The 23,255-nt window shown below is 33.1% G+C and overlaps 2 protein-coding genes across 2 annotated transcripts; one reads left to right on the top strand and one right to left on the bottom strand.

Moving 5' to 3' along the window:
- Positions 1–214: 214 nt before the first annotated feature.
- On the bottom strand, positions 215–1,797 carry LOC132747403 (zinc finger protein 85-like). The gene is given in 2 exon segments (XM_060736774.1): positions 215–1,070; positions 1,540–1,797. Coding segments are annotated over 2 exon segments (489 nt in total). The 5' UTR covers positions 1,790–1,797; the 3' UTR covers positions 215–831.
- A 6,503-nt stretch (positions 1,798–8,300) lies between these two features.
- On the top strand, positions 8,301–22,370 carry LOC132747402 (uncharacterized). The gene is made up of 8 exons (XM_060736773.1): positions 8,301–8,405; positions 11,472–11,849; positions 14,086–14,292; positions 14,887–14,982; positions 17,031–17,162; positions 19,862–20,147; positions 21,577–21,708; positions 22,062–22,370. The coding sequence occupies exons 2-8, from the start codon at positions 11,623–11,625 to the stop codon at positions 22,368–22,370; spliced, it is 1,389 nt and encodes a 462-aa protein (XP_060592756.1). The 5' UTR covers positions 8,301–8,405; positions 11,472–11,622.
- Positions 22,371–23,255: the final 885 nt, after the last annotated feature.

The raw sequence follows: 23,255 nt of genomic DNA, 5'->3' as shown, positions 1-23,255 counted from the left end.
ATTAACCAATCATGTACGGTTTACAGATCACATGCTCCTCCATGTACCGAAAACAGGTCACGTGCTCCTCCATGCCTCAAAGGTTAAACGCGTACCAATACCCTGCGGTCTCCAGACCGCAGGGAACTAGATTAGAATTTAAGTCATCGACTATAACCCCTCGACCACGGAGGCGTTAATGAAAGGGTCTAAACTGGGACTGTGTATCACAATTTTTTTCTACACAAATCTCTAAGCACCATCAAATATTTCTTTGTTGTGAATTTCTCATTAAACGTCCAAAACTTGTGTGTGTGTTAAAGGATGCTTAAAAGCGTAAAGATATAAAATTTGAGGTTTTAAAATAGACCAAGGCTAATGGGCACAAACGGAGCTGTAAAATTGACAACATATATAGGACAGTTATATGCCTTAAGGTCACCTCTATGCAAAGTTTAAATGGCATTTACGGAGTGGATTATGAGTTATGGATATATTTCTGAACTAAACCTTTGCTATTTAATGGGCTTTTTTCAGAAATAGGGAAACTCTAACTAATCTATAATATCATCATTCTGAAAAATATTTTGCTATTCATCATTGTTAAGAAACAAATAATAACATTACACGAGCAAAAAGACTGTTTCTAAACATTATGTTTTTAATATGTATAAAAATGTTACCCTACCCCAACCACTTTACACACTTATTAGATCATTTCCCTATATAAAAAGCCTTACTCAAAATATGCCTATTTACAACAATGTTTTCAAAGTTTGCCCAAACTTTCTTTAAAGTATATTGATTGATCATGCGAAATATATCACACTTTTTGTGTAGTTTTTACTTTTATTAACCTTCGCCAGTGTGTATATTCATATGCCTGATCAAATAACTTTGTAGAGAAAATGCTTTATCACACATTGTACATTTATGAGTCTTCTCTCTAGTGTGTATTGTCATATGCTTGTTCAAATTGCTGCTTTGAGAAAATGCTTTACCACAAATTTTACATCAATGATTCTTTTCGCCAGTGTGTATGTTCATATGCCTGATCAAATTATGTTGTAGAGAAAATGCTTTATCACACACTTTACATATATAATTCTTCTCGCCAGTGTGTACTGTCATATGTCTGATCAAATATACTTGTTGAAGGAATTCTTTATCACGCATAGTACATTTATGATTTTTCTCGCCAGTGTGTATTTTTATATGACTGTTCAAAGTTCTTAGTTGGACAATATGCTTTATCACACACGTTACATTTATGACTCTTCTCGTCAGCGTGTATTTTTTTTTTCATATGCCTGCTCAAAGATCCCCGTTGAATAAATGCTTTATCACACAGTGTACATTTATGATTTTTATCACCAGTGTGTATTTCCATATGCTGGTTCAAATTACTTCGTACAGAAAATGCTTTATCACACACTTTACATATATGAATCCTCTCGTCAGTGTGTATTTTCATATGACTGATCAAATTACTTTGTACAAAAAATGATTTATCACACACTTTACATTTATGATTCTTCTCGCCAGTGTGTATTGTCATACGATTGTTAAAATCAATTTGTTCAGAAAAAGCTTTATCACACACTTTACAATTATGAATCCTCTCGTCAGTGTGTTTTTTCATATGACTGATCAAACTACTTTGTACAGAAAATGCTTTATCACACACTTTACATTTATGATTCTTCTCACCAGTGTGTATTGTCATATGCTTGTTCAAATCACCTCGTTGAGAACATGCTTTATCACAAACTTTACATTTATGATTCTTCTCGCCAGTGTGTATTGTCATATGCGTGTTCAAATGAGAAAATGCTTTATCACACACTTTACATTTATGATTCTTCTCACCAGTGTGTATTGTCATATGCTTGTTTAAATTACTCTGTTGAGAAAATCCTTTATCACACATGTTACATTTAAGATTCTTTTTGCCAGTGTATAATTCCATATTCATGTTCAAATTACTTCGTAGAGAAATGTTTTATCACACATAATAGATTTTTATTCTTCTCACCAGTGTGTGTTTGCATATGTGTGTTCAGAGAATTTCGTTGATTATATGTGTTATCACAAACTTCACATTAATGTGTCATTTTTGTAATTTACATCAGCTGAGCATCTTATTTCTTTCAACACGTATTCATTATAGTTTCCCACTAATTGTGTCTTTACTTTCCAGCTTGTCTGCCTGTATTTTCTTGATAGAAAAACGACCCTGAATTAAAGCAATAATTTACAACAAATTTTCCTCCTACAAGGCACATATATAAAAGGGATATTCATGTAAGTTAATGACAAAAAAGAACCGATTTAACACAGTGATGCTCCCCGAGAAGTTTTTTGACACAGGAAAGTATAAAAAAAAATGAACAAAGGACAAAAACTCCAAAATTTGGAAAGGCAGAGTTATGTCTTTCAGCACTGCACTTCTATTCATTGAGATCTATCTATCTATAAAGTTTCATGATGATATCTTATAACTTCAGAGTTATTTCCCGGGTAAAATTCAAAGGGCAATAACTGTAAATTAGACAAGGCTGTGTTAAAGTTCTTTAGCATTGCAGTTCTATCCAATAAGATCTTTCTACCTACAAAGTTTCATGTTGATATTTCAAATAGTTTTAGAGTTATGTCACGGACAAAAGTAAAAATAAACAAAGGGCAATAACTTCAAAATTTGGCAAAGCAGAGTAAAGATTCTTTCCCACTGCACTTCTAACCAATGACACCTATCTACCTACAAAGTTTCATGTCAATATCTCTTATAATTTTAGAGTAATGTCCCGGACAAAGTTCAAAGTGTCAAAATGACCAAAGATCAATAACTCCAAAATTAAGCAAGAAAGAGTTACGGTTCTTGTGCACTGCAAACCTACACAATGAGATCTATGTATCTGCAAAGTTTCATGTTGATACCTCATGTAGTTTCAGAGTTATGTCCCGGACAATGTTCAAAGTGTAAAATTAAACAAAGGGCAATAATTCAAAAATGAGGAAAGGCAGAGTTATGGTTCTTGTGTACTGCACACCTACTTCATGAGATCTATCTACCTACAAAGTTTCATGTTGATACCTTTTGTTGTTTCAAACTTATGTCTTGAACAAACTAGAAATGTGTCCATAGGACACGGGTGCCCACACACTCCATCGATTTGTCAATGTTATGTCTCTAGGTCAATTTTTTATTTTTTATTTTTTTTTTGCTACATGTGCCCAAGTTGAAAACTAAAAATCTTTTTTTAAGTACAGGGCAAATACTACAAATACTGAATAAAGCCACAAGAAAATCCTAAGGTGCAGAAGTACACATGCTGACCAACATTACTGTAGACTTTCAGGCCTACAGGTCATAAACTTTTTGAGTTACGTGCAATACAAGTTAAATATTGTAAATTTTTACTAAGTCAAGGGCAATAACTCTAAAAATACTAAAAATATCCACACGAAAATACCCAGGTGCACAACTTCACATGCTGATCAACGTTCCTGTAAGGTTTCATGAGTTTAGGTCACATATTTTTTGAGTTATGTGCGACACAAGTTTAAAATTGTAATTTTTTACTAATTCATGGGCAATAACTCTAAAAATACTTAATATATTCACATGAAAATACCCAGGTGGACAACTTCACATGCTGAGCGACATTCCTGTAAGGTTTCATGACTCTAGGTAAAATATTTCTTGAGTTACGTGCGACACAAGTTAAAAATTGGAAATTTTTACTTAGTCAATGGCAATAACTCTAAAAATACTAAATATATCCACATGAAAATACCCAGGTGCACAACTTAACATGCTGAACAACATTCCTGTAAGGTTTCATGACTCTAGGTCAATTACTTTTTGAGCTACATGCGACAGAAAAAGGGAACAGACAGATGGAAGGATGGACGAATGGACGGACAAGGGTAAATTAAATGGGGCACAAAAAAGCGGAAGGACGGACGTTCGACCGATTAGGAATAAAGGGCCATTTCTATTGTTATTTTCTTTTGTTCAATAGAGGGCCATGGCCCCTTATCTTATTGTTACGAAATGAATTATATTGTTCTCTTTTGTTCTGTTTACAGTTAGATGGCACCCTATCCCTATTCGATAGTGCGGACAGACAGACGGACGGACAGAAAAACAGCGACTTTATGCTTCCCCGAAATTTTAAAAATATCTAAATAATTTTATGATTAAAATCACGCTAAATCTGGATTGTTTAAAATCCAAGCATGAATTTCTGCAATAAATTCTATAAATTTTGGGTTTGAAGCGTAAATGTATCTATATTATGTTGAACAAAATTCCAAAGCCGAAAGAATCACCAAGTAATTTTAAAACAAGTTATGTGACTTGAACAAACCCTGGAAGTTACAATAACAGCTGTTGTGGATATTGTATGATTCAAACAAATCTAAGTCATTCATTTGACATGTTCTTTAGCCTTTCCAAAGTTCACTGTGACAATTATTGTGAAATCTTTACGCTCTAACCTCACCCTAGTGGTTAGAAAACCATCATAATTTATAATACTTTATAATGAGAAAACATTTGTTCCTGTGACTGCCTAATGTATTCATTTAGAAGACATTTACAGAATAATGGATAAAAAGTTCAAAATTAAAAAAATTGAAATTTGCCTGTGTCTCCCTTTAATGAATTTTAAAAATTTTAGCTTTTGCAGACACTCTATATTTACAAACGGCTGTAACCTTTATTGAAATGTTTGACACATACCCGTTGTGCTTTTGCAATAGCATAAAACATGAAATTGCACGGCCGTCTGTATAATTTGACTTGGCGTAATTCGCGTTATACAAACTTAGTGCGAAGTCGCGCTAAATATTAGCATTACACTACAGCTACCTCAATTAAAAATGATCCTCCTTCAGAACATAACAAAAACGCAAAGTACTGAATCAATGTTAAAGTAAATTCACTAAATTGTAATACTAAAAAAAAAATTATATCATGTTTTGTGTTAAATTATATTAATAAAAAATAAGATATATTCAGGGCTACAGATAACATTTTGTATATACATGTATTGGGTAATTAGACTAATTAACCCTTGTTTTGTGATCTTTGTGAGTTTTTTTCTATCATCTTAGAGTTATTTCTGTATTTTTTACCCTACCCTCTCTAACCAATTTGGGTTATAAAGCACAAGTTCATGTATCTTACCCAAAATTTCTGACTACATTGTAGATTTTTGTAGGTTTTGAATGGTAATAAAAATGCTACTTACTACTATGGTTGATGGTTTATTGGCCTAGGAGATTTCAAAGCTGCCTGATATAATTTAAAGGTTAAAACAGTTTGAAACAGAATGATCTGCGTTAAGTATAATTTAAAGGTTAAAACAGTTTGAAACAGAATGATCTACGTTAAGTATAATTTAAGTCATTACGCACCAGTTCAAATGTAGTTTGCATAAATAACAAGAGCTGTCGGTAGGACAGCACGCTCGACTATTCTAAGTGCTTGATAGTTAAAGAGCCTTGATAATGTTAAATTTTCTAAGTTCACAAAAGGGCTATTTTTTTTTATTCATGTTATAGGCCTTAGAGAGAGTCTAATTATACAGTATTGGCTTGACTATTTGGAAGGTAATGTCACAAGGGTGTTTTATTGAGTATAATAATACTAATTACCTATGAATACATAAAATTGACAGAAAAGGTACAAAGGCTCGTTATTAAGATGTTTTATCAACTAAATTACTGCTTTATTATTATGAATGCATAAAAGTGTCCCAAAAAAGGCACAAACCCTTCAGTAGTTATGAAGATAACAGCTTACAAGCAAAACTTTACCATGAATTTCTAAGTTGAAAAAGGGGGAAAAAATCAGCCTAAATGCAAGATAGAATTATTGATCTTTGTCAGTGACCTACAATTCTGATCCTAATTGCATATGTGAAGTTTTAAATAAATATCTTTAATAGTTATTGAGATATGTAAAAATTGCATGTAAACATTAACCAAGAGACTAAGTAGAAAAGGGGATATGAATCAGCCTTAATGCAAGATAGAGTTATGGAACTTGGTCAGTGACATACAATTATGACTCTCAAATTATGACCCTAATTTAAGTACATGTGTAAAGTATCAAGTAAATATCTTTGAAGACCTTTAACCTTTAACCAAAATTTCTAAGTTTCAAAGGGGCAAATAATTCTGCAAATATTGCAGACAGAGTTATGCAATTTTGCAAAATGATGTACATTGTTACTATAAAAAAAGTATTGTAAATGTTAATTGAATATCTCAAGCAATAATTGAGATATTTGACTTACAAAAAAACTTTAACCAAAATTTCTAAGTTTCAAAGGGGGATAATTCTGTCAATATTGTAGGCAGTGTTATCCAACTTATCAATCTGATGTACCTTGTTTCTATAAATAAGTATTGTAAGTTTCCATTGAATATCTCAAGCAATAATTGAGATATTTGACTTTACAAAAACTTTATAACCAAAATTTCTAAGTTAAAAAGGGGCATAATTCTGTCAATATTGTAGGCAGAGTTATCCAACTTGTCAATCTGATGTATCTTATTACTACATGTATAAATAAGTATTGTAAGTTTCAATTGAATATCTCAAACAATAATTGAGATATTTGACTTTACAAAAAACTTTAACCAAAATTTCTAAGTTAAAAAGGGGCATAATTCTGTCAATATTGTAGGTAGAGTTATCCAACTTATCAATCTGATGTACCTTGTTACTATAAATAAGTATTGTAAGTTTCAATTGAATATCTCAAGCAATAATTGAGATATTTGACTTTACAAAAAACTTTAACCAACGCAGACGCCGACGCGGACGCTGACGCCGACGCCGGGGCGACTACAATAGCTCTCATATTCTTCGAATAGTCGAGCTAAAAATTTATTTACTTTTTCTTACCCTTATAGTTATTATTTCTATTGCGTTTTTTGACATTTTAATTGGGTAATAACGCAAATACACATGTTATCTGCAGCCCTGATATTACTGTTTATTATATATGCAAGTGTTCATGTTATTTGAATTAATCTCTGTCACTAAATAGAAGATAATAGCATACTATTTTATATTCTAACACGACCCGTATTTTTCCCTATTGAACATAGAAGAACAGAAAGTGTGTGTTATTATGCAACAGATGCACAGTTTGACGTTCTATATTAAGACATGTGACAAAATCATTATACACGTGACGTATATAACCACTAAAAATCCGATGCGCTGAAAATAAGTTCGGAAACAAATCAGGCGCAATTTTGCTTAACTATCAAGTGCCGCAACATTTATTTGTTAATGTTGTGCTAGAATCGAAAGAATATATCCAAATCAGTGATTTTTATCGCTTGATAACATCACTGTTTGTCGTTCGGATGCGCATAATTCCTCGCATCCGAACTCCAAACAGTGATGTTATTGAGGGGCAGCACGAAATACCCAAATATACCCAAATACACCCAAATATACCCAAATATTGCCCAAATATACCCAAATATTGCCAAAATATACCCAAATATTGCCCAATTATACTAAAAATAAAGGTTTTATACTAAAAAAGTGCTGTTTTAATCATGAATACAATATACACTTTCACTAAGATACAATCAAACATACCCAAATATACATTTTCCTATCACTGTGTTTTGAACCAAAATACAGTATAATTATGTACTCCATTAAAGCTATTTTTTTTTAAATAACATTGGACACTTGTATATGATATGAATAAAATCACTGTTTGGGATATATTATTTCTTAAATTGAAAAACTGACAAACATGATAATATTGCAAAATAAATTAATAGATAAACAAATTATAATGAAAAAAAAATAATATGAGGAAGAAAAAAAATAAATTTAACTGTTTTGTTTGCGCAGTATTTGGTATAAATTATACGAATACACGTTATACTATGTCCGGCGTGTGTGTGTTTGCCTTTGTTTACCCTCGCCACCAGAAAAAGACCATATGGGCGAGCAAACTCTACTCTGTTCAGCCTTCATGAAGTTGCTTTAAATACCGAATATCTGGTAAAATGATAATGTTAATTAGGAAGCTCAGAAATTGCCTCCAATTAAATAAAAATAAGGTGCATCAAATGGCAGCAATATTGTTTTGTTGAAAAATTTTGCACAAAATTTAAAACTTTCAATTTAAGTATTCTGAGGTACAATTGTAAAAAAAACTGGTGAGGCATTGATCACTGATTATATTTTTCCGCAGTTTCCATTTAACTGGCCAGCAGTTTCCTATTTACTCTCTATCGTCAGCTAATTCGTCAGCGGTTTAGTTTACAGTGGTATTTCCTCAAGTGTTGAGATTTTATCACGCGTATGTTTACCTCAACTGTTAGATTATAGTCAAACACGAAGAAAACTTAGCTAGCAAAATAAGTTAACTTTTCAGGTATTTATTATTGTCACTAGAATTGCATTCCATTTTAAGATTTGGAAGCAAATTTAAAGACCAAATCCATAATTGTCAGTTGTCAGAATACAAGTTTAATGCATGAAAATTTAATAATTAAATGGATAGTAAGGGGAGGTTACTCTGTTTAAATTAGCAAGTGCAAGTATTCCACACTTGCCTTGGGCATATAATATTTCAGGTATACTAAGTAGTTGCCCTAGTCAATGCACTGTGCATATCCTGACAAAAACCTTGGAACCAGAGAGGCCGCGCTTCTGGACTGATGGCATATAGTTTTGTGGCATCCATCCTTCCATCCATACTGTAGAACCTTCATCAGGTCTAGTATTTTGCCAGATTAGTGCATGATGCACCAATATGTGTATGATGCACTAATTGGTGTATTTTATGATGCACCAATTGGTGTACCAGACTATCATTCAAATCTATGAAGACCCATTATTTTGTAAATATAGCAGTGTGAATTGTGGCACCTGCAATTACTACTGGTTTGGGAGATAAACTCGGCCGAAAATCAGTGTTTTGGGGGGCATATTTCATTTATTTGTTTACGTATTCTGATAAATCTTGCACCATAATAAACTTCAGCTCTTCAATTTTCCGGTATCACCATAAAAGTTATATTTAGAAACATAACGGATAATTTTGAGAGGCCCTGGAAGAGGTACGTAAAAGGATATTTTTAACGCGCGCGAGTAGATAATTCCGGCTCTTTGTTTTTCTTCTTAAATGAGTAAGTTTAAACGTAAAATAACATGTTTAGACATTCTATTATTTCTTTGCTGTTCATTTATGTCAAATAAAAAATATTTGTTACCAAAATTGTTGAGCATTACGTTAGTATATTAATAATGATTATCTATGATAACACGATATTTATATGCAACATACTATGTACCATATAAATCATTTTACGTAAAAACACATGCATTATCATTTATTAACGTATAACGAAATATGTAGTTAAAGAATTAGTGATTCAAATTTATTTTTGCTTAGCTTAACAGAGTGAAGAAGAAATTAATTTAGTGGTATTCAAGTTACACATTAACATATAAAAGGAGCATTTACCATCAGTCTTTCAATCCATTCCACTTAAAGATTACAATTGTGAAATCAGCCTTTTTTCTGAGTTAAAGCAAGACAAAAGTGAGTCTGAATTTCATCTACAAAATGTATACGTAAACGTCGTCACCTTTACCGGTAGTCGGTCAATATATAAAAGTACCCTTGTGCGGGCATCAAAATGAGCATCTGCTGCACATGCGCACAACAATGGGATTCCCGTACTTTTTAAAGGCATGTTTTGTAGACAAACAGGTAAAAGTCTGTGTTATTTTTTAAATATCTTACCAAACTTGACAAAATTTCCAGATATTGTCGAATTCCAGCGATAGTATGAGATGGTGAGCTTGATTAGATTAAAAATTCCGATAACTCGATTTAATTATAAAAAGCCAAGTTTTTCAACCAGCCGAAGTTATCTCCCCAACCGGTATAGATAATATTCATAGAAATATCCTGAAACAAAAGATATTGATGTAAACACTGGCAATTCTTGCACTTTTTTGAAAAACTGAATGATACACTAATTGGTGCATCCCAAAATTGGAAGTGGTTATTTTTTTACTTTCCAGTCAAAAGACAATTTTAAAACTAAGTATACCAGATCAGAATAATAACTAGATATGAAATATGGAAATGAATTTATGTCTGAAAGTTACAATTTTTCAGTGGATGAAAACATTAAAATCTCCTAAAGTTCATTTAGATCAGAAGTTGTGTTTATTCTTTGTCAATAAAACAGACTATTACCAATGTTATGTGCAGGTGCCAAAACATGATTATAAATAAACAACAAATTATTTACAGAAACGCATTTATCAAAACTTTTATTCACCGATCAGTGTATGATTAAATACATCAATTTGTGTATTATGTACCAATTTGTGCATCATACACTAATCTGGTGATATACTAGACCTGTTTATTATAGTATAAGTAAATGACTTACCTATCTAGATGTCTGTATATCAGGTCCAGATGCACTAATATGCCTGTCTAATGAATGGATTAGTTTCACCTGTTGAATGTTGCCTACAGCACCAATGGCTGCTTTTAGAGGAATCATCCAAATCCCAATGGGCCCTTCTCCATCAGGGGTTACAGCCAATCAAGGTTATCAAACATATACTTAGGTGCTCAACCTATTGACCTTTTCGAAAACCTAGCTAAACACCGTTTTCCGGTACGTTACCGTTTTAGCTCTGGGGAATTACACCAAATGAAGTACATAACACAGTTACGAGATATGTCTATTTTTCTATCATTATTTAACCGTTTTAGGTGAAATAAATTGATGTTTTTGAAAATTATCAATATTTGTTTCATATCTATTGCAAATTATTAAAAAAAAATAGTTTATAATGAAAATTAATAAATTTCAAACAGACGTAGTGGAATCTTCCATATTAAATAAGGTTATTTTCTGCGTAAACTTGTGTATTTACTTTATTTTTTTATGGAATTATTCATACAATGATATTTAAATATTTTCTTATAAAGAAATAAGTGTTTGATTTCAGTTTAATTTAAAAAAAGGCCGAAAACATTGACTTCGCTATTACACTCCATTAGGTGAATTCCCCAGAGCTATGTACAGAAAGTACCGGAAAACGGCGTTTAGCTAGGTTTTCGAATTCGTGAATCTCTTACCAAGGTCTGTTAATACCACAATATTGTTGCTATTCCGTCAGAATTTTTTGTCCAGTCCATAACTGTTATTTATGAAGGAATTTCAATTAATGATGTATAAATGTGTTGTACTTGGGGCAATTTTTCATGTGCTACATCTAAGTCTGAAGTTCAAAGGTCAAGGTCACACTCTGACTTCAAAGGATAGTTTTATTTTAATAAAATTGCACTGATGTTCGTGTTCCATCAACAATTCTGTGATTTAAAGCAACATTAAATAAATATATAAAAATAATTTGCCGTTAACCCAAAGAATGAGCATTTATATAGTTCCATAAACCTTTTTAGACGGGATCGCTTTAAATCTGATCAAAAACTGTTCAGAAATACGAATTTGAAAGGAAAACCCCACGGCAACACTAATGTTCGTATACGAACTTTAACATGTTAATAAAGAGACGGGAATTAGTTCGATGCGCCTAGGCAATCATAATGTCACATGGATCAACAGTTTAAAAAAATGGCGGAGCGACTGAAAAAGGAACGGGTGAAGAGAAAGTCAGAGGAGGAGCTGTTAGCTACGAAAAAAGAGTGCAAAAGGAAATACGAGTTATCGTCACATATAATAAGAATTTCATTGAGAAATTTTAGTAGATGGAAAGATGCAAAAAATGCCCTGAATGTCAAGACGAATGACGAAGTTGCATCGGCTCTTCTTGATCTGTGGTAAGTAGAATCTACTACGTGAACATTTGTCTTATTTTTCACTATTGGGGGGAAAATGGTAGTTGACCTGTCAATATAAGTAGGGTTGGTTTTCAATTATATTCAACACCATAACTAAAATGTCTCATTAAGGTGCTATACACATACTTGTTTGTAAACAATGATGTCGAATTGGATGGGGCTCCGATGGGGTATTCAGATCATGTCACGCATTATAAAAGTGCCAAAACGCACAAAAATCCAAATTTATCCTTACAGAATTTTTTTATTTTAGGTTTAGAAAATCGTTGAAAATATTTCCTTTTGTAACGCTCATATAAAACTAATTCTATAACTTAATAAGATTGTAAACAGGTAAAGTGTTTATTGTACATGTATACGTACCAAGTATGTTTATCAGATAACCGTGACTTACAGTGAGTACAGTATGATGCATAACCTGTTTTCTGTTAGCAGTTTAAATCTTTTGAAATTGGAAATTTATAGAATTTATTTTTATGGTATGGCTGAACAAATAAATATTTAAAGGCAAATGCTAAAAAAAATCACCAAATTATGAAAATTCTACCCGGTGAAGTGTCTATATAATGGTCTATATAATCATAATGTCTATATAATGGTATCAAGACACTTCAACCCCAGGCAATTTCATCCCTCAAATTTTAAGGCACTTAACGTAGACCGTAAGACACTGAGAAATAAATATCTGTTAGGACATTTGGTCTAAAAGACTGGCACCGCCTCCGTGGTCGAGGGGTTAGAGTCGATGACTTCTAATCCAGTTACCTCTCTGGCGTGGGTTCAATCCCAGGGAGATGCTTTGGTAGTTTAGCACGGAGGAAGGTAGTCTAGTACTGGTGTAACTCTCCAGGAACAATGGTTAGGAAACTACCCGCCTATATGACTGAAATACTGTTGGGAAAAGGCGTAAATAAAATGAAACAAACAAACTAAAAGACTGGAAATTTTAATCAGACCAAATGAAAAGCTAAAAATATCAAGGATATTCATATGTTTTCAGCCATAGAGAGATTAAATAAAGGAAAATATTGCTTAAAAAATCGGTATTAACAGTAAAAGTCTACATAACTCCAGAAAGGAGCATACATGTGTTATAGAGGCCGTGGCGTTTTGACTTTAACACAGTACTGTATACATTACACTTGCACTTACACAGACATTTTGTAACAGCTGGGACTTAAAATGACGCTATCATATATCCCAGGTAGTGTATAGTGAAGAAATTATGTCCATCACATGCCTGTCATTTGGATTGTACATATTTGAATGTGTTGGATGTGTAGAGGCAGTGTGTATATTTTTTTAATTTGGACAATATATTGACTTTTTAGTTTGCACTGCAGGCAATCAATTTAAGATGAAAGATGATGATTGTAATAGGGGTTTCCTTTGAATTTAAAATTGTTAAAACTTCAAAATTTTTAATTGGACTTAGATGAATTGTCCAAGTCTTGTTTGACAGTCAGGCACATGTGATAAAGTCTGCCTTGTGCAATTAGGTCTGAAAACTGGTGGCGTCCGAATGAAAAATAAAACACACAAAAAAAACCCACAAATTTTATCAGAAAATCTATTTGAATAAAATATTTCCAGCCAGATGCTGCTATACATGATGTAATTAAAAGTTTTCATACATGTGTGTATTGATTTGTATAGTCATACATGTAGATAATGACATTTTTTGTACAAAATGTTAGGGCTGTAATTGATGGAAACTTTTGTATCGATATATTGAGAGACAGATATCCACGATATATCGATTTAGACAGTGTCAATGAAAAACATTTAGATATTTGTTATCAATTGGATCATGGTGTTATGCATGCTTGTATCAGACATTACAAATACTACAAACTCACAGAAAGTTTTTTTTCCTGTTATTTTTGTCACTGAACTTTTGAATACAGACTTTAAAGTTCCAGTTAGCCAAGAAAACTAGAAAAAAGTGATTTCTCATTATTAGGCAAAATAGAGGTATATTCACTAAAAGAAATAATTTTTTAGCTTGTAAAGATATTTAAAAGTGTGTATCAATATTGGATTGGAAGTTGAATATCGATGATATATCAATATTGCGATATTGATATTCAATGACAGTCCTACACAATGTGTAAAATAAAACTTTATTTGTGAATATTAAAATAATTTTTTGCGTGAATGGAATGCTGCAAAAAATGATATTTATGTTTCTATTTCTGTGTGTTTACTTTAAAAGGGAAGGCATGTTAACAGATGTGATGAAGGAAGCAGATGAAATTCAAAAGATAACAAAAGAAGCTGAGCCAGAACAAACTCTCCAAAAAAGGTCTCATCTCTTAGGAGAAACAACAATGGCTGTACATTCCACACCAGTAGCCGCTGAGAAAAACATTCCTACATCAGTTGAGTTTGGTGGCATATCTAATATTTCAGAGTCAAATGGGTAAGTGATTTGTATTTATTTCCTTTCTGTAACAATTACCAAGTAAAACATACTTTATTTTCATTTTTGTATTGGGATCAATTTAAAGTAAAAAGAAAACAACAACAGACAGATTCATTCATATAAGGTGTCTCAAAATTTACACTTAGAGTATTATTTGATTATGTAGACACAAGTTACTTAAAATGTAGCCTACAAAGAACTGTCCTCTGTTTCAATTTGTTCCAAAGTAAGACTTCAAAATAGAATTTACCTGTGTATAACAACACCTCAGCATCAACTAAATCTTTGTTTCCAAAAGGGTGTCACTCTGCAGAGGTTTTAATGTATTCTTACAGTATATACAAAATGGATGTCTCTAGAGTTTAGTCTATGATTAAAGACAATTTGATTTGGGTCAGTTTGCCATGTTCATAGGTGCTGCTACATTTGACATTTACACATGTTTAAATTGTCACAGTGCATGTTGGGGCATGTTACATATATAGCTGCAGAGAGCATTATACTTATAATTTTAAGATGCTTATAATTCTAAGATAGGCATATCCAAACTGATTTCGTAAAAGTATTTTTCATAAATTTTGTTTGTTACAGGCAATCTTCAGATGCATCTGTATCCAGCTCATTGAAAGATGCATCATTACAAAAATATATAGAAAAGGCAAAAGAAACCGATGCATCTTTTATAAAGTAAGTGTTTGCATGTTTGTTAAAATGCAGCGCATGATACTTTTGATTGTTATGTATGTAAATGATTTTGACAATATTTGAAATGAGTTGATTTGAAAAAAACACTGGTGACTCATAAAATTCATGCAGTCTGTGCAATTATTTTACTGAGTTTGGGCCATCCTTAAAAAAATGTTTGTTTGCAGTAACCCGACCCAGACTTTTCAAGGTGGGTAGGTAGGTCGATTTTTTTTTTTATTGAACTGTACTCTCAAATAAACATGGAATTTCAAAATGCTGGACTATATATGCTTTGATAATCTGGCAACAATTAATAAATTGATAACTGAATTCTAATTTAATAAGACCTACATTTTATTTCTTCTATTAACCTTTAAAAGAACGAAAACAAAGCACAAGGCATAATTTTCTGATTCATAAAAAATATATAATTTTTTTTATCCAGACCATGAAAAAAAATTTTGAGTAGGGGCAAATTTTGTGAGTCGGTCGTGTTACTGCAAACGAACATTTTTAGCTCGACTTTTCTATGAAAAGGGGAGCTATCCTACTCGCCCCGGCGTCGGCGTCGGCGTTGGCGTCACACCTTGGTTAAGTTTTTCGTACCACCCCACTTTATTTCAGAAGTATTACAAGTATGGCTTTGAAACTTACCATACTTGTTCACCATCATAACCTCCATCTACAGACAAGAGTACATAACTCTGTCAAGGTTTTTGACAGAATTATGGCCCTTTTTTGACTTAGAAAGTGTGTATTGAGCTTGGTTAAGTTTTTTGTACCACCTCACTTTATTTCAAAACCATTGGAGGTATTGCTTTGAAACTGACCATACTTGTTTACCATCACGACCTTCATCAACAGACAAGAGGACATAACTCTGTCAAGGTTTTTGACAGAATTATGCCCCTTTTTGACTTAGAAAATACATTGAATATGGGTAAAATCCACTTATTGCCTTAACCCTTTGAGATATTGCTTTGAAACTTTTAATGCTATTTCACATCATTACCCCCATCTGTACGCAAGAGAAGGTAACTCTGTCAAGGATTTGTTTTAAAAATTAAGGCCTTTTATCGACTTACAATCTTTGGTTAAGTTTTTAGTACCAGTCCACTTTTTGACTGAACTGTTTGAGATATTAATTTCACTAAATATCTTAATGCTCATGGCCATTGTTCACTTTAAAAATACAGAGATTCTTGTATTGCCTTTTACTGCAAAAACTTTTTTTATTGGCAAGCAATAAAAAAGTCGAGCGCGCTGTCTTACGGACAGCTCTTGTTTTAAGGATGGCCTTGACTATACATTTAGCTAAGTATAAAGGATGCTGGTGACTGAACTCAGTGGCATTTACTTCAGTTTTCTGATTTATTAATTTCTGCTACAGTGAAACATTGTGTACACTTGCTTATTATATTTTAGGACAATTTAAGGAATTATCTGAAACTTGTTTCATGTGTTTAAGTTTACAACTGCAGAATCTCAATTAATTAGACTAAGAATGTACACAAATAATTGTTAACATTCACTTAATTTGCCATTCATAACAGATGAAAAGGTGTTTGACCCTTTGAAGTTAAGATCACCCTGTTCAATAATAAGTGTCAATTTTAGTTAATTTAAAAATGCTATTTCTTTTACAAAATTATGAGGACATTTTGGTGTGTATGAAAGCACATATTCTCTTAGTATCTTTACATAATAACATTTCCTTTTGGAACTAATACAAGTCTTTGGGATTGACATTGTAATTGGAAGACACTATCCAAGGCAAATAACTCTATTTTATATTTTGACTGAATTACTGCCCTTATTGAACAAAAGAAATCTTGAAAACTACTGAAGGCTTTCACTTTAACATTGATACATGTCCTTAGGGCCACAATGCAGGTCACTGTTCCAAGGTCCATAATTCTGATATGGATTTTGACTGAATTTTAACCATTTTTGAACTTAAAAAAATCTTCAGTAAAGTTTAGCATGTAAATAAATCAATCTTTAAAATTACTGAAGGTATTCACTATAAACTGTATATGTCACTTCAGTATTACATTAGAGTTGATGCCTGCTGAAAAAGATGTAAGCTACCATCCAACTATGAGTGAAGAAGAAGAGGCATATTCTGAAGATAGCAAGACTGATGAGGATGAAGATTATTTGCTTGAAATGTCTTTAAGGTAAAAAGTTAATAACATATATGTAGTTCTTTGAAATTTATGTTGCTGATTAATTTTCACATGCAGGGTTGTTGTGTCCATATTAGTTATTGATGTCGTAACTATAATGGTTAAGCTCTTGTCTACAGATTAAAATACTGTCAACCAGTGCTCATGACAGCTTTTATTAGCTCACCTGTCACAAAGTGACAGGGTGAGCTTTTGTGATCGCTTTTCGTCCGGCGTCCGTCCGTCCGTCCGTCGTCCGTCCGTAAACTTTTGCTTTAAATGACATCTCCTCATAAACCACTGAGCCAATTTCATCCAAACTTCACAGGAATGTTCCTTTGGTGGTCACCTTTAAAAATTGTTCAAAGAATTTAATTCCATGCAGAACTCTGGTTGCCATGGCAACCGAAAGAAAAATCTTTAAATATCTTCTTTTAAACAACCCTAAGAGCTAGAGCTTAGATATTTGGCATGAAACATCTTCTAGTGAGTGTCTACCAAGTTTGTTCAAATAAAAGCCCTGGGGTCAAAATTGGCCCCGCCCCAGGGGGTCATTGATTTTCCCTATATGCATATAGTAAAAACTTAAAAATTCTTCTTTTAAAGAACCCAAAGAGCTAGAGCTTAGATATTTAGCATGAAACATATTCTAGTGAGTGTCTACCAAGTTTGTTCAAATAAAAGCCCTGGGGTCAAAATTGGCCCCGCCCCGGGGGGTCATTGATTTTCCCTATATGCATATAGTAAAAACTTAAAAATCTTCTTTTAAAGAACCTTAAGAGCTAGAGCTAAGATATTAAGCATGAAACGTCTTCTAGTGAGTGTCTACCAAGTTTGTTCAAATAAAAGCCCTGGGGTCAAAATTGGCCCCGCCCCAGGGGGTCATTGATTTTCCCTATATGCATATAGTAAAAACTTAAAAATCTTCTTTTTAAAGAACCCAAAGAGCTAGAGCTAAGATATTAAGCATGAAACATCTTCTAGTGAGTGTCTACCAAGTTTGTTCAAATTAAAGCCCTGTGGTCAAAATTGGCCCCACCCCGGGGGGTCATCGATTTTCCCTAAATGCATATAGTAAAAACTTAAAAAATCTTCTTTTAAAGAACCTTAAGAGCTAGAGCTTAGATATTTGGCATGAAACATCTTCTAGTGCATGTCTACCAAGTTTGTTCAAATAAAAGCCCTGGGGTCAAAATTGACCCCGCCCCAGGGGGTCATAGATTTTCCCTACATGCATATAGTAAAAACTTAAAATTTCTTCTTTTAAAGAACCCAAAGAGCTAGAGCTAAGATATTTAGCATGAAACATCTTCTAATGAGTGTCTACCAAGTTTGTTCAAATAAAAGCCCTGGGGTCAAAATTGGCCCCGCCCCAGGGGGTCATTGATTTTCCCTATATGCATATAGTAAAAACTTAAAAAATCTTCTTTTAAAGAACTCAAAGAGCTAGAGCTAACATATTTATCATGAAACATGTTCTAATGGGTGTCTACCAAGTATGTTCAAATAAAAGCCCTGGGTCAAAACTGGCCCCGCCCGGGGGGGGGGTCATTGATTTTCCTTATATGTGTATAGCAAAAACTTAAAAATCTTCTTTGAAAAAACCCAAATAGCTAGAGTTTAGATATTAAGCATGAAACATCTTTAAGTAAATATCTACAAAGTTTGTTCAAATAAAAGCCCGGGGGTCAAAACTGGCCCTGCCCCAGGGGTGTCATTGTTTTTAACTATATGTGTATAGTAAAAACTTTAAAAATCTTCTTTTAAAAAACCCAATGAGCTAGGACTTAGATGTTTAGCATGAAACATCTTCTTATGGGTGTCTACCAAGTCTGTTCAAATAAACAAATAAAAGCCCTTGGGTAAAAATTAGCCCGGAGGTGTGGGGGGGGCCTATATACAGGTGAGCGACCTCAGGGCCATCATGGCCCTCTTGTTTAGCTAGATGTTTGCTCCATTTATGAATTTAGAATGCTCAATTGGAAAAAAATATGTTCATGAATACAGTATTGGCATTTTAAAATGAGGTGATTAGTGACAGTGAAAAGTCTCATACATACACACACATGTTTGCCAACAGCCTAGTGGAAGTTATTATACCTCCAATTAAAAAAGTGCAGGGGTTATAAAGGAGTCAGATATTCGGTCCTTCCGTCTGTCTGTCCATCCATTTCATGCTTTTCGGACGCTAACTAGAGTTTGGAACGAGGTATTGTAATCAAACTTGGTATATAGCAACCTTATGTGGAAACCCTGATTGGTATTGCATTTGGACCCCCTTGGGGTCAAGGTCACCATTAATATAAATAGAAAAATGGTTTCAGGACAATAACTAAAGTTAGAAATGAGATGTAATACTTAAATTTAGTTTTAAAGCAACTTGAAGTAAAGATCTGGTTGGGATTGCAATTAATTGTAATAATTCTTTGTACACAGTAACTGGGTTGTTACTTAATAATGTACAGGTTGAGTTAAAATTTTTATTCAGACCACTCATTTTTCAAAAAGTCAAAAATGCTGGTGGGACCTTTAGTGATAGCTTTAGTTAAGTCCACTAGGCTTTAAAAACCACCATTTTGTATGGTAGCAGTTTAAATGTTAGTGTATTTAAATTCAATAAATGTAAGTTTCTTTTTAACATGAATTTAATAATGATGGAAAACTAAACCATTGTTAGTTGTCTTTAATGTAGTTCACTTTTAATGCTACAGGGATGACAATAGAGTAAGTGATGATGTGCCAGTGTGTGCTGTAGCTGATGCAATTTTAGATATAGAAGATGACTTTGTAGTGCAGGATGAAGAAACAGATGAGGACACCGAGGATACAGAGACAGAGGAAAGAGATATTGTCACAGAGAGAAAAGCAATATGCTTTGAAAAGAACCTGATGGAATTGGCCAGTATTCATATAAGTAGTGAATGCAACCGTAAAAAATGTGACAAAATAGTTGGTTTGGACACACGTATGATTGGCTCCTGCTTTCGAATGACATGGGTAATGATCATTAAATGTTTTTGAAGAATGTTTTCATGTCTGTTGCATTTCTTATCCAAGACTAAGTAAAATCAGCTTATCTCTTTTTGTGTCGCCTCTACGGAGTAGTGGCGACATATAGGGATCACTTCTCCGTCGTCTGTCTGTCCGTCTGTCCGTCTGTCTGTCTGTCTGTCTGTCCGTCTGTCCGTCCGTCCGTCACAAAACTTGTCCGGACTACTCCTCATAAACTACTGGTGCAATTTCATCCAAACTTTACAAGAATGATCAGTACCAAGTCTAGTTGTGCATATTGTCAGGATTTTCCGGTTCAATGATTTTTGTCAGAGTTATGGCCCTTTAATAATTTTTAATTTTAAAGTTTGTCCGGACTACTTCTCTTATACCACTAATGCAATTTCAATGAAACTTTACAGGATTGATCTGTAGCTCAAGTCCTTGCGCATATTGCACGGGTTTTCCGGTTGAATGATTTTTGGCCGAGTTATGGCCCTTTGATAAAAAGGTTTCTTTTTCTGTGTGTTGCCAGATACACAAAAGCTTGTCCGGACTACTCCTCATAAACTACTGGTGCAATTTCATCCAAACTTTACACGAATGATCAGTACCAAGTCTAGTTGTGCATATTGTCAGCATTTTCCGGTTCAATGATTTTTGTTTGAGTTATGGCCCTTTAAAAAATTTTATTTTTAAAGTTTGTCCAGACTACTTCTCTTATACCACTTATGCAATTTCAATGAAACTTTACAGGATTGATCTGTAGCTCAAGTCCTTGCGCATATTGCACGGGTTTTCCGGTTGAATGATTTTTGGCCGAGTTATGGCCCTTTGATAAAAAGGTGTTTTTTTCTGTGTGTTGCCAGATACGCAAAAGCTTGTCCGGACTACTCCTCATAAACTACTGGTGCAATTTTATCCAAACTTTACAGGAATGATCAGTACAAAGTGGTTAGTCTAGTTGTGCACTGTCCGTCTGTCTGTCCGTCTGTCACAAAATTTGTCCCAACATGAAATTGGCCATCATGAGGCGACACATGTGATTACTGATCGCTCTTTTTTCAAGATATTTGCTACAATTTTTAACAATTTCTTTAGCAGGCAACTAACTGGTATGTAAAAAATGTATTTAAAGCTTAGCAGCGTGTAATGTTTTTATTAGTCTTAACACTCACACAATACAATGTAAGAATTTAACGTTATATTTTGTTATGCTTTGATAAGTTTGAAGTTTTGATATTTTATTTTGTTTACCAAAGTATGTGCATATGTCAGCTATTCAATTTCTTTCTTATAGCAAGTTTTCAATCATTTGATTGTTATCAACATAAGGAAGGCAATTTTTTGTAAAAATGTGTAATAAGAAGTATAATTCATTGAATATTATCGTATTGTATATCATCATATAAATCTGCTTTTTTTATAATTGTAGAAATGCGAAAAGGGACACATTATAAGAAGATGGAATTCTCAGCCATTGCTGAAAAAGAAGCCTGCAGGTGACTTACTATTGTCCGCAGCATTACTGTGTAGCGGAAACAATTATGAAAAAGTACGTCTTGATGCATAGTTTCCTGAGATTAGGAATAACTGCTTCTCCAACGCACTATCAAATCCAGTCTAAACATGCTATTCCGGTCATTAAGGAGGAATTTGAGAGACTCATGAAGGCCAAATATAGAAAAGTATGTTGGGAAGAACATAGTTAATTGCAGGTGATACATTCTTACTGTTGCTAAATATGTCTTTTAAATTAGTAGTAAAATCCAGTCCTTGTGTCATTACAGTAAATAAGATTTGCAAATACAATATATGTTGGAACCATTTTATGAAAGCAATATTGTATTACAACATTCTGAATCTGTATGTAAACATTTAACATAGCAGTAACCCTATTCAGCAGACATTTACCTTTAGCTTATTTGGGAAAAACAAAAGTCTTCTATAAATTTATATTTTGTTACAATTGTAGGTGGTGGCCGTATGGACTCACCAGGACATTCAGCCCAGTATTGTACATACACCATAATGGAATATGAGAACAAGGACATACTTGCCTGTGAGATAGTGGATAAAAGAGAAACAGACATGAAGTCAACCGCTATGGAAAAAGAAGGACTGAAGCGTTGTTTAAAGAAATTGTCTGATAGTGGAATAACCATACAAGAGCTCTGTACTGATGCAAGCACACCTATTGCCTCAATGATTGGTGGAGAATTTATTTAACTTAATTCTCTGATAATGATTTTTAAATGCTTTGCTGCCAAATGTCAATGATATTTATTGGCTGTTTTTTTTTTGGGGGGGGGGGTAAATTGTTTTTCAATTTTTTTTTCTCAGTGTATTTTGTACACTTTGTAAATATGCATAAGACTAAATGTTATACAGTAGTCATACATTTGTGTGATTCCCATTGCAGGAAAAGAATATCCAGATATAGAAGCACTCATTTGACGTATGGGACGGAGCAAAAGAACTTTGGCAAAAGACTAGCAGCAGTAAGAGATTGCTATTGATGTTTATTTAATGGTTTTAAAAATTTTCATTTTTTACATGCTTGAATACCTTATTTTTTAAAAGAAACAATTTTTTTTGTTTTTATTGTAAAATGCAAAAAAAAGGGGTTATAGTTTTTAAAAGATGTAATGCCAAAATATTCAGAACCAGGTGTTTTAAAAAAATTTTAACTTGGGACCCCTTTTTAACCCCAAATTTATTTGTTAAAAGGTTTAAAATTTTAAAAAAAATTCTTGAAGTGATAATATGATTTTTTAGAGTTTGTGCCTCTAATTTTATTTAAATATTCTTCCCCAAAAATGGGTCCTGTATTTTGTTTTTGGTTTTTTTGGGCGGGTTATTTCCCCCTGTTTTAATTTGGAAAGTTTGTAAATATAACCCAAAACCCGGGTAATAAAGGGGTTTTATTGCAAACAAACCCTTTGTAAACGGCCCAAAAACCCGTCAGGAAAATTTATATCAAATTAAAAATAAAGCCCTTTTTTGTAGGGGGGGGTAAAGTGATTATTTCTTTATTTTTAAATCAACAGCCAGCCGTGTATATTTTAAACCCTATATAAAGCGTCAAATTATTATACAATTTGAAAAAGCGAC

The sequence above is a fragment of the Ruditapes philippinarum genome, unplaced genomic scaffold, assembly GCF_026571515.1.
Source record: "Ruditapes philippinarum isolate M1 unplaced genomic scaffold, ASM2657151v2 ctg13_1_1_1_1, whole genome shotgun sequence".
NCBI classification, from domain to species: Eukaryota; Metazoa; Mollusca; class Bivalvia; order Venerida; family Veneridae; genus Ruditapes; species Ruditapes philippinarum.
This window is presented reverse-complemented; position numbering and strand designations above follow the sequence as displayed.

Coding starts and splice junctions, on each gene's coding strand:
- LOC132747402 (XM_060736773.1), top strand. CDS start 11,623: ATGGATCAACAGTTTAAAAAAATGGCGGAGCGACTGAAAAAGGAACGG. Junction 11,850..14,085: donor TCGGCTCTTCTTGATCTGTG/GTAAGTAGAATC, acceptor TTACTTTAAAAG/GGAAGGCATGTTAACAGATG. Junction 14,983..17,030: donor ACCGATGCATCTTTTATAAA/GTAAGTGTTTGC, acceptor ATGTCACTTCAG/TATTACATTAGAGTTGATGC.